The 14,987-nt window shown below is 36.8% G+C and overlaps 2 protein-coding genes across 2 annotated transcripts in view; one reads left to right on the forward strand and one right to left on the reverse strand.

The window, feature by feature from the left end:
• The window catches only part of LOC125461862 (pancreatic lipase-related protein 2-like), a 58,231-nt gene extending 46,572 nt beyond the window's left edge, over positions 1-11,659 (reverse strand). Inside the window, exon 1 of the mRNA XM_059652910.1 lies at positions 11,195-11,659. The gene's annotated coding sequence lies outside the window, so the exon portion shown is untranslated. The remainder of the gene's footprint in view (positions 1-11,194) is intronic.
• LOC125461918 (docking protein 1-like) overlaps positions 1-14,987 on the forward strand; it is a 38,565-nt gene that overhangs the window by 5,162 nt on the left and 18,416 nt on the right. The window contains exon 3 of the mRNA XM_048551289.2: positions 2,378-2,450. Coding sequence (XP_048407246.1) covers positions 2,378-2,450 — 73 coding nt within the window. The remainder of the gene's footprint in view (positions 1-2,377; positions 2,451-14,987) is intronic.

Here is a 14,987-nt window from a genome sequence, read left to right on the forward strand (position 1 = left end):
TCCTTGGTCAGAGTTAAAACTGCAATTGGGACACATCAGGGGCATCAGGCACCAACCTGGATTTCTAAAGAAGGCTTCTGAAAGCCCAAATTGGAGCTTTTAATTCTTTTGCAATAAATGGGTAAGTCACAGGGTCATTTTAATGCTCAGCTGCCCACTGAATGGATTAGATTAAAAGTGAGCTGAAGCTGCCATCAATTTATTTTGACTATCATTCACACTTTGCTCTGAACTGTACCAAGGGCATTTATTTGTTACATCTTTTCCATAAGAAGCATGCAGCAAGATATAGTGACTTTACTAAATTTATCTCATTAGCACTGCTGCCTCACAGCACCAGGGACCTGGGTTCTGTTCCACCCTTGGGTTGTTGTCTGTGTGGAGTTTGCACATTCTCCCCGTGTCTGCATAGGCTTCCTCGTGGTGTTCTGGTTTCCTTCCACATTGCAAAGATGTGCAGATTAAATGGATTGACCATGCTAATTACCTATATTGCCCATAGAGTGTAGGCTAGGCAGATTAGCCATGGAAATTCAGGAATAGGGGGTTGGTTGAGCTGCCCTTTGGAGGGGCAATGTGGACTTGATGGGCCAAATAGTCTGCTTCTACACTGTAGGGATTCTATGACTAGTGCCAGTCCATTGTGAAACTTCTTTTTGCAAGCTATAGGCCTGCATCTCTGATTGTGCAACTCCCAGTTTCCAGGCAAAAATCAAGCACAAAGAAGCGCACACAAGTTCATTGGTGCTGAGAACTCTACATACCAGATCAAACTCAGTCTCTGTCCCAGAGGTGTCTTTGGTGCATGTCTGAAGCTAGCTCTAGGCCATTTCCTGTGCAGATAATAAAAAAATGTTGTGATCAACCAGGCGGTCTACTGAGGAGAATTACAAGAATGCTGCTAGGAGTGGAGAATTTTAGCAATGAGCAATGTAGTTGGAATAGCTAGGGTTTTGATCTTTGGAGTTTAGAAGCTTAGAAGCCTTTATGAAGGAAGCATCAAATTTTAAGGAGCCTAGATGGTTGCATGTGTAAGAAAGAATTGTTTCTGTTTGCAGTAAGGTCAATTACCAGGGAGTTTACATTGAAGCTAAAGAACCAGAGAGAAGGTGGAATTTTCTTTTTGACACAGATGGTGTTGAGGATCGGGAACTTAGTGGCTAGAAATGTGATAGAGGTAAAGTCCTCATTATACTTTTAAAACATTTTTGTTAAGTATACTTGAAATGCCACAATCTACAGGGTTGTGGATGAAGAGTTTGAATGTGGCAAAGTTGATAACATTTTCAGCTTTTATGGACACAATAGAATGGATAACCTCCTTTTTCACTATAAAGCTTCTATGTTTCCTGTCATGGAATTCAATGTGGAGAGTTTCCATTTGAAAGGGCTCATGATATTATTCAGTTTTCTAGGGATGGTCAGTCATGTCCACATCCCATGAATGATTTTTTTAAAAAAATGGAGAGTGACAGATCATTATGATATTGAAAGGAGTAAAGAACAGAAACCCCTGCTGTAACCAGAAGACAAAAGCAGAAAAACGTCCAAATGGTACATACTGGTCTGACTTGTTTTGTATATCTCAAAACAGTGCTCCTGTACAACCAGTGCATCCATTTCGAAGTATTACTTTTTTTACTGGTTTCTCCCTCTGCATGAGTAAGATCACTAATACACAGTTACAAATATTTCCCGTATTTGAAGAAATAAAACAGTAAAATACCATCTGATTGGGATCTCCAGTACAAGATTCAGTTTATACCTAATTGTTGCACGATTTTTTTATCATTTTACTTATTATTTTTAATTTCATTTTACTTGCCCTTTCTATGAAAGACACGAGGGTTAAGCTTCTGAGAGAGATCAATTCCCACAGATCGAGGTCAATATCTTTCTGTCTGTTCATTTAAACAGAAAAGAATATGAATGGGAAATAATGAGATAAATGCCTGAAATCTCCCAAAAGTTCTTTGTAAAACCATTGCTCTGCAATAGGACCATATAAATACAAAACCAGTCCTGGTGATCAATACAAAGCTGTCATTACTCAGTTCAATAGTGACTGAGTGAGACATTGTAGAAGCAGTACATTCTGTTTGTACCCATTTATATAGAGTTTTACTAACCTAAAGAATTACAAAGATAAGAATTTAAAAAACGTTATATAGTTACAGATTTATCTGAATGAGGCAGAAATATCTTCTGTCCAAATGTCTCAATTCAAAAGATGAAAATCAAAGGGTTTGTAAGTGGATAACATGAAATACAATTTTCTATTTTGCTGCACTTGATATAAATAAACATGAAAATTATTTCCTTCTAAATATAATGGCTAATCTTATACTATCCATTTGTGAAATTTGCTTTCATTCAGCATCCAGGAGAGGATTCTGATACGGTGGCAATGAGAATGAAAGAAAATGAACTTTATTGTTCACACGAAGGAGGTAAAGCATGAGTTTCTTCTTTTCATAATTATAAATACATTTCATTATGGTTCACAAGTTTGGATATCATTTTGGTGTAATGAAAATCTAGCCAGACTTGCATTTTCCAATCGAAACAAATAGCTCTTCTTGTCTTCCAAGCTGTCACTTAATCTCACATTATCAAACACTGAGTATTGATCAGTTAAGTTATAACACGATAAATTCATTCATAATTTGTTCAGGGAAAGAGAGTAGAGAAAATCAAATTTAATCATCTCTCAGAGTGACAAATTAAGGCCAAGAAAAGAACCTAACTATGTTAACAGTTGATACATTCTTAGGCTTGTATATAGCCAGAGTATTACTCATTGCTTTGTACAGCAAAAGCAGTGGTTTAAGATTAATCCTAGTTTTGTTAGCATTAACCTGGAAGAAAAAGGATTGGCTAAAATGGATAAAATAACTCCACAGAGTCTGGTATCTCATCACCAAGTCACCCTTTATTTAGATGTGGAGTGTCCTTGACACAGACCCAGCTTCCTCAGAGCCAGCTCTCAGAGTGAACAGGGTGTCTGACATTTGTGTTCTTATTTGTCTGTCAGAGCTCCCTGATGGGACCAGATTAACAGCCCCAATCAGGGGAACTCATATTCTATGAGGTCCACTTGGATAACCTTGTTACAGTCACTACAATAGATTTATCTGTAATGTTATGCTGTGATATCACAACCAGACTCTCTTAAGAGTCAACCTGTAATGCTTGGTGGAGATAAAAGCCTCTCAGACATCAACACAGAACAACAAGGACTTTACTCTTTTAGAACAGGATGATATGACTGATAAACAACCAACTAACAGCATGGAGGAAGTGAAGGAAGAAATATCAGTACCCTTTTGGTCAACGGTAATTGCCTGATTACAAAGTAAATATTTTCTCATTGTTATCCCTATGAAGTTGGGATAAAGAAGTGTATGCTTTCTTCTACAAAGACGATCTTTAAAATGGGTATAATGACCTAGAAATTTGTTCACTGATACATACATACATTTTGTGGAACCTTACATTCTAAATTTGTGGCTTATGGCTTAGGTGTAGGTTAGTAAATTCATTCCAATTCCAAACAAAACAGGAAAAGGTGTACGATATAGCTTCGGTACATGAATAATTGGTTTTGTTTACAAATAATGCTGTCGTACATAATGTTAAATTCAATCATTATGTTGTTGAATGTTAAATAGAACTTCATTTGAAACTTGCACAGATTAAGTTGTTTGCAGGCTAAATAGTACAATTGTGTAATAATAATTGGTCCGAATAAAATATTACTGAATGGATCAAAAATGAGGATACTTAACTGATGCTGTAGATTCCCAGATTTATTTAAATGGGTCAACACTCAATTTGCATAATAGAGAGGGAAATCTTTGGTAAATATATTTAATAGTTGGACAGTAATGTTCCACAGTCTAATGATATGGTCAAGTTTTTCTTTTGGTAAAACAAATTCAAAATCTGTTTTGAAGACACTATGACTTTAAGATGTGTATTTTGGCACATTTTTAATGAAGGAAGGTTGAGACGTACATGTGTATTGAGGTCAATAAAGTAAACAGTTTGTGAGGCCTTGTTATTTTTCTAAAGCCTGAACAAAAGAAGCAGCACGAATGGGTGGGGTCAAGCTCCTACAGAACCAGGACTTTTAGTTTTACTTCCCAGTAGCAGTTGCTGCTTGGGTCTTGAAGCTGGATGTGGAAGTCATTTTGCCTGTCTATGTTACAGCTAAAAGCTGGGGTTCTCTTCTTGCTGCTAGAATTGCATGTGAGACAATCTATTTTACTGAATTTGCTTTGCCAAGAGTGTGTTTACAGATGATATTGTATTGGTGCAGTTAAGTGGTAGTAGTTAATATAATTTTGTTAAGGGTTTGATAGAGCTACAGTTAAGCCAATTCTTTTATTTTTATTTTGTCTGTATTTTAATTACAGTATCTGAGTAAAGTGTATTTTGTTTCAAGCCTGGTAGTTTGACCAGTTGAAATACATCCTAAACACAACACCTTACACACCTTCAAAGTAAGAAAATGTTAATATATTTTGGGGGGGTTTGGTCTGGTTCATAACACTGTCTACATTGTGATAAGGAATATGAATAATTGTTTGATAGTACAGAACTTAAACATTGCTGAAAGGAAAGAAGGATTTGAAACTTTTAGACTTGCAAGAAACAGAGATGAATAAAGGGATACCATTTTATACAGCATGAGAAGAGGGTGCTGATTGATTAGACCGTCATTGGCATGGAGGTGCAATGAGAACAGTTACCTGCCAATCTCAATTTTTAGACCAGACAAGCAAATTTTAATTGTCAGGGTACTGCTATGGACAGATTGATTGTCTCTGTGACCTCTTTTTGAAAAAAAAAGTGCATTGGACACACAAATTACTTTTGTCTACATAAAACATTGTTCTTGCTGTGACTCTCAGTAGATGGTACATAGAGGTTTTGGCAACAGAATTTCCATTATGTGTTCAGCTTCAGTGAGTGGGGACTAGAGTAGTCTGTAAATGAGATGCATGCACATGTCTCTTATACTACAAAAGATAACTCTTATTTATTGAACAGAACTCAGCTTCACACGTTTCAGATATTTCAGTTATTCACATTCCATAAAACTCACACACCACTGATAACAAGCTCCCCAGAGGTATGCAACTAATTCAAAAGCAACTAACTCTAAATAATATATTTGATATACTAATATATTTAATAATTTGTTCCCTTACTCCAGTCAGTCTCAGGCACACCTTTAGACCATGTTAAATGATAACAGATTCTCCTTTTTCTTTTTATATAAATCAAACTATAACAATAAAAAAAATACAAAATGACAAACAAATTATATTCCTACTTCTTAAATTTTTACTTTAAAATTCCAACCATCCTTGTGCCAATATGTCCAGCAGTTTCCTAGAACTTGCCGTTTTCATTGTAAAACAATCAAATTGCTAACAGTAGCTATCCAACAATTACAGTTTGGAGGCCTTGCCATTCTCCACCATCTGTGTTAAACTGCTCTATCGATCTTCAGTCTCTTTTCATTTACACATTTCATGTGACTTATTGTTGTTGCATTCATTTTTAGAATTTCTTCCAATAGTTTTGCTAAAAATTGCCTCACCAAGGGTATTGTTAATGTCTTTTTTAACTACTCTTCAAGCTAAAAGGCAACATTTATTTCTCTTTCCCAGAAGAAAAGTTGTAGACCCTCCTACATCTGAGAATCCATCACAGAGATCTGCATAAGAAATATGAATAAAAATCAGAAGTTTTGTGTTCTTGGTACCTCCCAATGACAAAAATTTCAAAACACAGTTTTCCATTTTTAATTTTGTTGATGTTTTGATTGAGTAATTTCTTCCACCTTTGGATTTTTCCATAGTTTTACTCAACTCTCATACTTCAAAAACTGGCCTCTGACTTCAACTATGCAATGAGACTTCACAATATCTTCATTTCAGTTTTGGAAACGACTGCATTTAGGTGTGAGGCCTTAATTTAACAAATAGCAAATGGGGCAAACATTTTCCAAAAAAGATTGCTGGTGCAAAGTAATATTTGATCCAGTCTGCCTGATTTCCAATCCAATGTACTTAAAAGCTACACTTTCCATTTTGAATTAAAACCAGAAATTGGTGGAGAAACTCAAAAGGTTTGGCAACATCTGTGAAGAGAGAGCAGAGGTAGCGTTTCAAGTTCAGGAACCCTTCTGGGAAGTACTGCAGTTCTTTGTTTTATTTTCCCATTCTGAATTCTGCTTTAAGGCCATTTATGACAATGTTTAAAAATTCATTGCTCCCACTCTACACATCTTATAAATACACCTGAAAACCACATTTTATGATGATAGCAAAACATGGTAAGGTCTGTTTTTAACTGAAGATAATCCAATTTTAACAAGTCAAAAGTTACTGAGAAGTACCAAACTCCAAGGCACCACTTGGGCTCTACACACTTCGGCGACACAACTTGCAAGTGTCCCCCTGCACTTAGGGCCTCTTTTGGAGGATGAAGAAATGCAGTTTTAACATCAATTCAAACATGTCAAAAATTTATTGCTACCAAAGCTGAAGAAAGGTCAAAATTGTTTTCCTGCAGTGGGTATATCGACGCTTAAATTTTAATTTCCCCAATGTTTCTTGAAACCTCTTGTTTGTTCATCGCCATGAATACTTCCTAATTACATGGGCCTTTGATCCTGGTGGCATTCTTGGTTTAAACTATGTTTCTTATCCTTTGTTAAATAAGGTCCCTTATCTTGCCTTCTATCTCTTTGTGGACTGTTACTACTTGACCTCCCTCTCCTACTAATAGCGCGAGTGTGTGCGTACATGTGTATGTGTGGAGTTATATACCAACAATTCACAATTGTTTACTAACGTTTAATTACTTGTAAAATATTGTCATCTTTGTTAAGTATGGTAACCTAGTCCATACTTTCTGTTAACCTGGGTCTAAAAGACAGATAAATTTGGGAATTCCACATACTTTTCAAAATCTTTAACTTTTATGATGACTCAGGAATAGCAGGGCTTTATTTCTAGCACATTATCTCAGTGAGAGATAAAATGTTTCATAGTACTGTCTTCAATCTTTCTAAATTTGTTAAAATCTGACGACGACACAGTAGTCAGTAGATCACCTTTTTGATAAATTTCATTCATGGAAGTTAACAATCACTCCAAACTTTCAAATCATCAGACCCCAATTCTGAAAAAGTTTGCTTCTTGCTCTGCTTCTGAACAATAATGAAAGTGTTTCGACTATAGCTCACTTCCTTTCTGGTAAAGAAGTAACCCAGGTCCATGTTGTAACTTCATTCTTATGCTAGACAGCTCAGAAGACAGACATGGGTAATTGTACCCCAAAACTATATTTTGACTCAACGATTTTCTGCTACCAATATTATACTTCATATGATAACTATATTTGAACAGATTTCAAGTCCACATTTTTATGTGGAGCTCTATTTCTGTTGGTCACACTCCATGAAACTTACATCCCACTAATTACTAGCTACTTATTTATATATTCATGCAATCAATTCAAGCCCAATTAACTCTTAATGTAGAGATAAAAACAGAAATTACTGGAAAAGCTCAGCAGCATCTGTGGAGAGAATTCAGAGTTAATGTTTCAGGTGAAGTGATCCTTCCTCAGAGCTGGGAGTCACTCAACCTGAAATATTAACTCTGATTTCTCTCCTCAGATGCTGCCAGACTTGCTGAGCTTTTCCAGCAATTTTTGTTTTTGTTTCTTATTTACAGCATCTGCAGTTCTTTTGATTTTTATTAATTCTTATTGCAGGTTAGGTGCTATTTATCCATTCATCCAAACACGAAAAGACCTAAAAAAAATCTTTTTATTCAAATGCAAACTGACACTTACACATGCTGAGTTTGTGTCTTTGGAAAGGATTTTTCCCTGTAGATCCATTTGGTTCTGTTTGGACGGAAAGATCTGAACAGAGCCAAATGTTCCTTTTGAAATTAAATGGATCTGAAAACTGAAAGTATCCTATATCAAGAAACAGTCTCATGATTTTCTGATAAAGAATTTCTGACCTGGATATCCTTCACCTCTTCCCTTTAGCCATTAGGTCTTAGGCATCATTTCAGACAGATGTTAACAACATCTGCATAGAGAAACCACTGGTTCAGTGTTGGATTCCACCTCTGATTGTGGAGTGTCAGAATCAGATACCATTCCAGTCAGCCTGGATATCTGGTAACAAATGAGCTCAGCCTCTGAATAATACTGATATCAGTTGGGTACTGAAATCCTTTCTTCCTCTATTTAATAAGTACCTCAAACACTGCAGCTACTTTTTGCAGTACGTGACCAGGGAACTCATGAGAAACTTGAGTTAGGGACACCTTCGAGGATTTCAAAGCTCCAAAGTTAAAAGATGTCTTTGAAACGTTATCACTTCTGAATTTTCATATATCAATCATTTAATTAGAGTAATAATCATGGAGATGTATAGCACGGAAACAGACCCTTTGGTCTAACTCATCTGTGCTGACCAGATATCTGAAATAAATCTAGTCCCATTTGCCAGCATTTGGTCCATATCTTTCTCATCCCTTCCTATTCATATATGCATTCAAATGCCTCTTAAATGTTGTAATTGCACCAGCGCCCAACACTTTCTCTGGCAGGTCATTCCATATGCGCATCACCCTCTGCGTGAAAAATGTGCCCCTTAGCTCCCTTTTAAAATTTCCCTCTACCTTAAGCTATGCCCTCTAGTTTTAGACTTCACTGTCCCAGAGTAAAGAGCTTATCCATTTACCCTAACCATGCCTCCCATGATTTTATAAACCTCTTTGAGGTCACCTCTCAGCCTCCGATGCTCCAGGGAAAATAATCGCAGTTTATTCAGCCTTTCCCTGTAGCTCAAAACCTCCAGCACTGGCAACATCCTTGTAAATCTCTTCTGGACTTTTTCAAATTTCACAACATTCTCCCTATAGCAGGCAGACCAGAACTGAACACAGTATTCCACAAGTGCCTTAACCAATGTCCTATACAGCCGCAATATGAACCCCAACTCCTCTAATCAATGCATTGACCAATACAGGCAAGCATACCAAACACCTTCTTCACTGTCTTATCTACATATGACCGCACTTTCACAGAACTATGAACCTATACTCCAAGGTCTCTTTGTTCATCAACACCCCCCAGGATATTACCATTAAGTGTATAAGTCCTGCCCTAATTTGTCTTTCCAAAACGCAGCACCTCACATTTATCTAAGTTAAACTCCATCTGCCACTCCTCAGCCCATTGATTCATCTGATCAAGGTCTCGTTGTACTTTGACTCTGAGAGCCGTGGGAAAATCCTGCTAAGTGAACCATGAGATAGGGCAGTGAGCTATCACCGAGTCTACGTGGTGTTTTGAAGTGCCAGGCAACATTCTGCCTGCCACATTGCCTGCTACTTCAACACACCATCATGTTCTCTCTGGCCAACAGCTCAGTCTTAAGCTTGCTGTAGTGCTTCAGTGAAGCTCAGCATTAGCTGGAAGGATGGAAACTAATTTTCCACTTGGAAATTCTATAGCTATCTGGATTCAATATCAAGTTTAATAATTTTAGGATTTGAGGCACCTTTTCCAAAACCCCACACACCAGGCCTTGTTACCACATGGTCTACTATTATACACAACCCATTGTTAGCCACTAAAAGTCTATATTAGCAGCTATTCATTCTCCTAGGCTAACCGTTATCCACTCCTTTGTCCGTTCATCTGTTTTTCTCTCTGTTTAGGCTCTATTTTCACCTATTGTTCACTCCTTAACCCCTCTCCCCAAACTGTCTTCTGCATTAAAAAAACTTTTCTTAGTTACCATCAGTTCTAAAGAAGGGTCGCTAAATCCACAACGTTAACTCTGATTCCTCTCCACAGTTGCTACTAGACCTGCTGAGTTTTTCCAGCAATTTCTATTTTGTTTCAAGCCACATCTATATCATTTAGGCAAACATTCCATCAGATCTTTTGTTTATTTGCTGTACATTTTAATTAACTACATATCTAAACCTTCCCTTTGCTCCTCTTGTGCTTATAACTTTTCAACATTTAGCCTTTTTAGATCTGAGATGGGTGACCTCATGCTTGCATGTTTTGTACATTCACTTTATCAATATATCTTTGTAATTTTGTACTTCTAAGTACACTATTTACAATGCCTCTGACTTATTGGCGCATTTGAATGTGCAGTATTTCATCCCATCATAGTAGATCATTGAGACCCAAACATAGGGCCTTGCAGGGCATCACTGGTCATATCCTATCAATTAAATGAATGAATGGTTTCATTGTCACATGTATTTTACAGTAAGAATACAATAAAATACAATGAAAAGCTTTCATTTGTCACCACAATTCAGCACCATTTTGAATAATTTAAGACTAAAGGGAAAAATGAAAGATATAGCTTAAACAGAAATAACATACTGGTTCATTAAATCTGCTCTTTATCCCTTGGCATTTAGGCAATTTCTAACCATGTCCATAGTTTGATGTCCATTCCATGAACAATTTCCAGACGAAAAGAGAACTGTCACTTCATTTAAGTGAAAAATTAGGAACACATGAAATTTCTTATTGAAGAAAATGAGAAATAATCTTGACAATATTTAGTGATGATGGTTTTCTCTGAATACAATATGAAATAGAATATTATCAAATTTTTAATCTTTTGTTTATGTCAAAAAATCATCAAATATTCAGGCAGAATTCTGTTCTTGATAGCTTGCGACAGGAGTGTAAAATTGTTACATTATGACTGAGAAATTTATACAGGATAGATCATTCAGCCTATTATGCCGGTACATTTTGAAAGAAAGGCTGTGCTTAATTTCAGCTTTTTAAAAAATCTGTAACCCTGTAAGTTTTTTTTATCATTATCTACCTCATACGATCCCTGCTTAAAATAATCTATGGGATTAGCCTCCACAATATTTTCAGCTAGAGTGTTGTCAATTTGACAACTCAAAGTAAAAACATTTTTCTTTAACTCACTTAGATCTTTTTACAGTGGTTTCAAATCTATGCCAGTTGGTGATTGATCCCTTTCTAGAGAGAATAGTTTTTCTTTGTCTCCCCTATCAGAACCTCCTCATCTGGAAACCTCATCACTAAGTCGCCTTCTAACCTTCTTTGTTCCAAGGAAAATAGTGTTAAATTTTCTGACCTCTTTTCAAAACTGAAGTTCCTCATCTTGTGTAGCATACTGGTGAACCTCCATTTCTAAGGCCTTTGGTCTTCAACCCAGGAATAATCCAGACTTGTTCACACCAATTCAGCCATACAGTTTTTAGGGTTACTTATAGCAAGATGAGATACCAATCTAACATCCAGGAAATAAAGAGATGGAAGTTTTAAAAAATATCATTTTATCAAAGTATCATGCAAAAATGTTCACCCTACAAGCATTTGGATTTAATGAGATAGGTATTAAAACTGAAAATAAGACCATGGAAGCATTTCCCCAAAACATTTGAAGCATTGCTTGTATCTAACATAATTTATTCAACAGTTCACTTAATTGCCTCCTTCCACACAATTATTTTAACCCCATCAATATGAAAAGCAAATACCTAAATGCACTCAGAACTATTACACTTGTGGTGGTAAGAACTACAGATGATGGAGTAAGAAATAACACAGTGTGGAGCTGGAGGAACACAGCAGGCCAAGCAGCATCAGAAGAGCAGGAAAGTTGATGTTTTGAGTCAGGGCCTTCTTCTGAAGGGTCCCAACCCAAAACGTTGACTTAACTGCTCCTCTGATGTTGCCTGGCCTACTGTGCTCCTCCAGCTCCACACTGTGTTATCTTTTATTATACTTGTGATGGTTTATAATATTATTATTTGGGAAATTGGGTTCTAAAGTAATGATAAATATCTTTTGGTATTTAGTTCTGTGAAGGTGGCATTTTTGAAAGGGTCAGCAACTTTTTATTTTAGCATTAGGCCAACACAACATTTCTAAGAAATCATTTGACTTAAAGTTAAATGACTAGACAAGTCATTGGATGATTTGCTTGCTGCAGTAGTTACTAGGTCAAACTTTTATGATGCTGATAAAGAAAAGTCAAAGATTAGAAGCAGGTTCAGTTCAGAAGCAAAGATCCATACCAGCAATTGATCTGTTCCTCTCAAAAATATTCAGTGGGTCCAGTAGGTCATTTAAAGTGGTAATTGCATTCTACCATTTGCAAATTTCCACTCCCTTCCCCCTAGTATTCATATTTCAGCCAATATCATGTTTTGGGTCTTACTCATAATTATGGTCAAGACATAGATGAAAGTTTCCTTTAACAGTTTTAGGCTGAATTTTACCAAACTTTCAGGGGTTTAACAGGAATTTCCTCTCTGTGACTCTAGTGAGAATTCTCGATGCAATTCACTGCTGCCCCATACAAATGAGAATAATGTATGCACCACATCCCCACAGTGTCACCTTCATGCTATTGTAGTCTCACAAGTAACAGAAATACTTGTTGTCATGGTTTTCTGGGATTCATGCAGCTGGCACCATATTTAAAGCATAGTTGTTAATGCTGCCAGCCAGGAAGAGCATTTGACAGTATACATAATGGGAGAGGAATAAAAAGAAATGGTTCTGAGGGCACATGGGGTGGCATGAATGACACTTTATTAAAAATAGAATTCTAAAATCGTAAACAAAGTGCCTCTTTAAATCATTAAGTGTCTGATCAACAGTCATAGTAACTGCAGCTGAAAATGAAGCTAAACATGTTACTTATCCTTAGTGCCATCTTGAATCAGAATCCTGACCGCAGGAGTGCTACTCTTCCCTAACACCCAACGTGTAGCACCATGTCTTGACATTGTCCGATGTGGGAGCATCACAAGTTGAAAACTTTTCAAGCAGTTGATAACATCAAATCTTTGAACTTTTAAAGAAAAGCAAAGAAAGAGCAAATGAGGCAAAGGTAGTCAAATTCTAAATCACTGGTATCCTGACCATGATCCCTTAACACTGAACTCAAATTTAAAACATTGATATTTAGGATCCTGAGACACAGATCAATAAAATGATAATAAACTGACTTCTAAAAAATTGAAATATAGAAACAGTAAAAATGTTAATTAAAATGATTTGAATTGATTTTATCAATTTGATACAACAATGGACATTTGCAGCTTACTGAATAAACTTTTACCCACCAAACTGAATCATCTGCACCTGTGAGATTTAAAATATTGTCTGAAATATTTTATGTGAATGTATTCCCAAGATCCCATTTCATGAATGTTTGATTATACCACACATTTTAATACGAAGGGCTGAATTTGACCAGAAATTGTCTGTGATAATGTTGCTGAGTTTCATGGATGTTTTCTCTCCTTGAGCCCAAGTGAGTTTTCTTGCAGTGTCTTCCTAAACCTTCAATACATGTGCCCTGTGCCTTTATGATGTCCCATTTGTCATATTCTGTCTTTCACCACAAATGGCACCAAGCCATCTTTCAAACCCAATTGTGCACCAAAGCAAGCATGGCAGCACTGAACGGCCCTTTACTGTTCCTGTCAATTGCTCCAGGAATGTTGGACAGTTGGAAATCGGAACCCAGTTTTATGACGGGGACCTGGGGGTACTGAGTAATTGAGAGTGGGTGGATGTGTGGTTGGTGCCCATGGAGCATGCCCTGAGATGTTGATGACTGATGCCAAGAAGGAGGGCTGGGGGAACAAGTGGTGAGCTGGAGTTACCAGGTACCCAAACAAAATCAAAGTTGCTGGAAAAGTTCAGCAGGTCTGGCAGCATCTGTGAAGGAAATAACATTTAACATTTCAGGTCCGGTAAACTCAGTTCTGAGGAAGGGTCACTGGACCCAAAACATTAACTCTGTTTTTTCCTTCAGATGCGAGCTTTTCCAGCAACTTTGCTTTTGTTCCTGATTGACAGCATCTGCAGTTCTTTCGGTTTTTACCAGGTACCCAGTCTGACTCTCATTTTGGGAACTGTTGCTGTCAAATTTCTGTCAGGTGGTTAGGAGAATGTGAAACTGCAGATTAATGGGATCTGATTAATTGATAATGAGATGTTAATATATGCTGATGCATGCAAACAGACCTCTCAAAACTCACTGGTAAGAATCTTGTCTTGTTGTTTAACACTTGGTTGGACAGTGGGGCTTTGTGCTGTTAACTTTGGGAATCCATTTACATCTGATGTCATGTGATTTTACGACCTTTTTTGCCAATGATGATGACACGCAGTGGCTGGAAATTCAGCCCAATAATTTGAGCTAATGTTATCAATAATTTGTAACATATGACCAAAATAATCTATTTCTTTTGAAAGCATCTGTAAAATTATAAACCTGATTTTAACAAGGGGTGGCATTTGAGTGTATAGGGCAATGCCAACATTCTCCTCACTCAATAGCACCCTCCTGATCTGAGTATCATGATATTCAAAACAATTATAGCTCATGGGCTTCATTTGCTTGACATCACTCAGTTGTACACCAGAAACAAAGAAATGGCTAGCCAACAAGCAGGAGTGAAAGTTCACTTATTGGCAGTAGATTTTCTTTAATATTTGGTATGTAATGATCAATCTAAGTGTTCCTAATTAATTCAACAATGATTTGAACTGCAACATTAATCAGAAATCCACAAGCTAACACCCACATGTCAAATTGATTTTGTCACAGCATGCCAGATGAAGAGCTCACTGATACTACTTTTCCAAAGTTTTTCAAGGTAGGCTAGCTATGCCTGCAAAATATGTTGTGAGCCTAACAAGGAAAGTTTTAATTGTGTTCTGTTCACCTTGGCTTTCACTTAATATTCATGATTCCGGAAGGTATGAAACAATAATTATATCTTTGATGAGTGCTAATGTTGAACCCAACTGGCAATGGTAAGGCAGCCATTGTCAGCTTACCAATCAGACAATGATTGTTTTAAAAGTCGGCATGATACCAAATTTTTTCAATGTCATCATCC

This window comes from Stegostoma tigrinum, chromosome 20 (genome assembly GCF_030684315.1).
Source record: "Stegostoma tigrinum isolate sSteTig4 chromosome 20, sSteTig4.hap1, whole genome shotgun sequence".
NCBI classification, from domain to species: domain Eukaryota; kingdom Metazoa; phylum Chordata; class Chondrichthyes; order Orectolobiformes; family Stegostomatidae; genus Stegostoma; species Stegostoma tigrinum.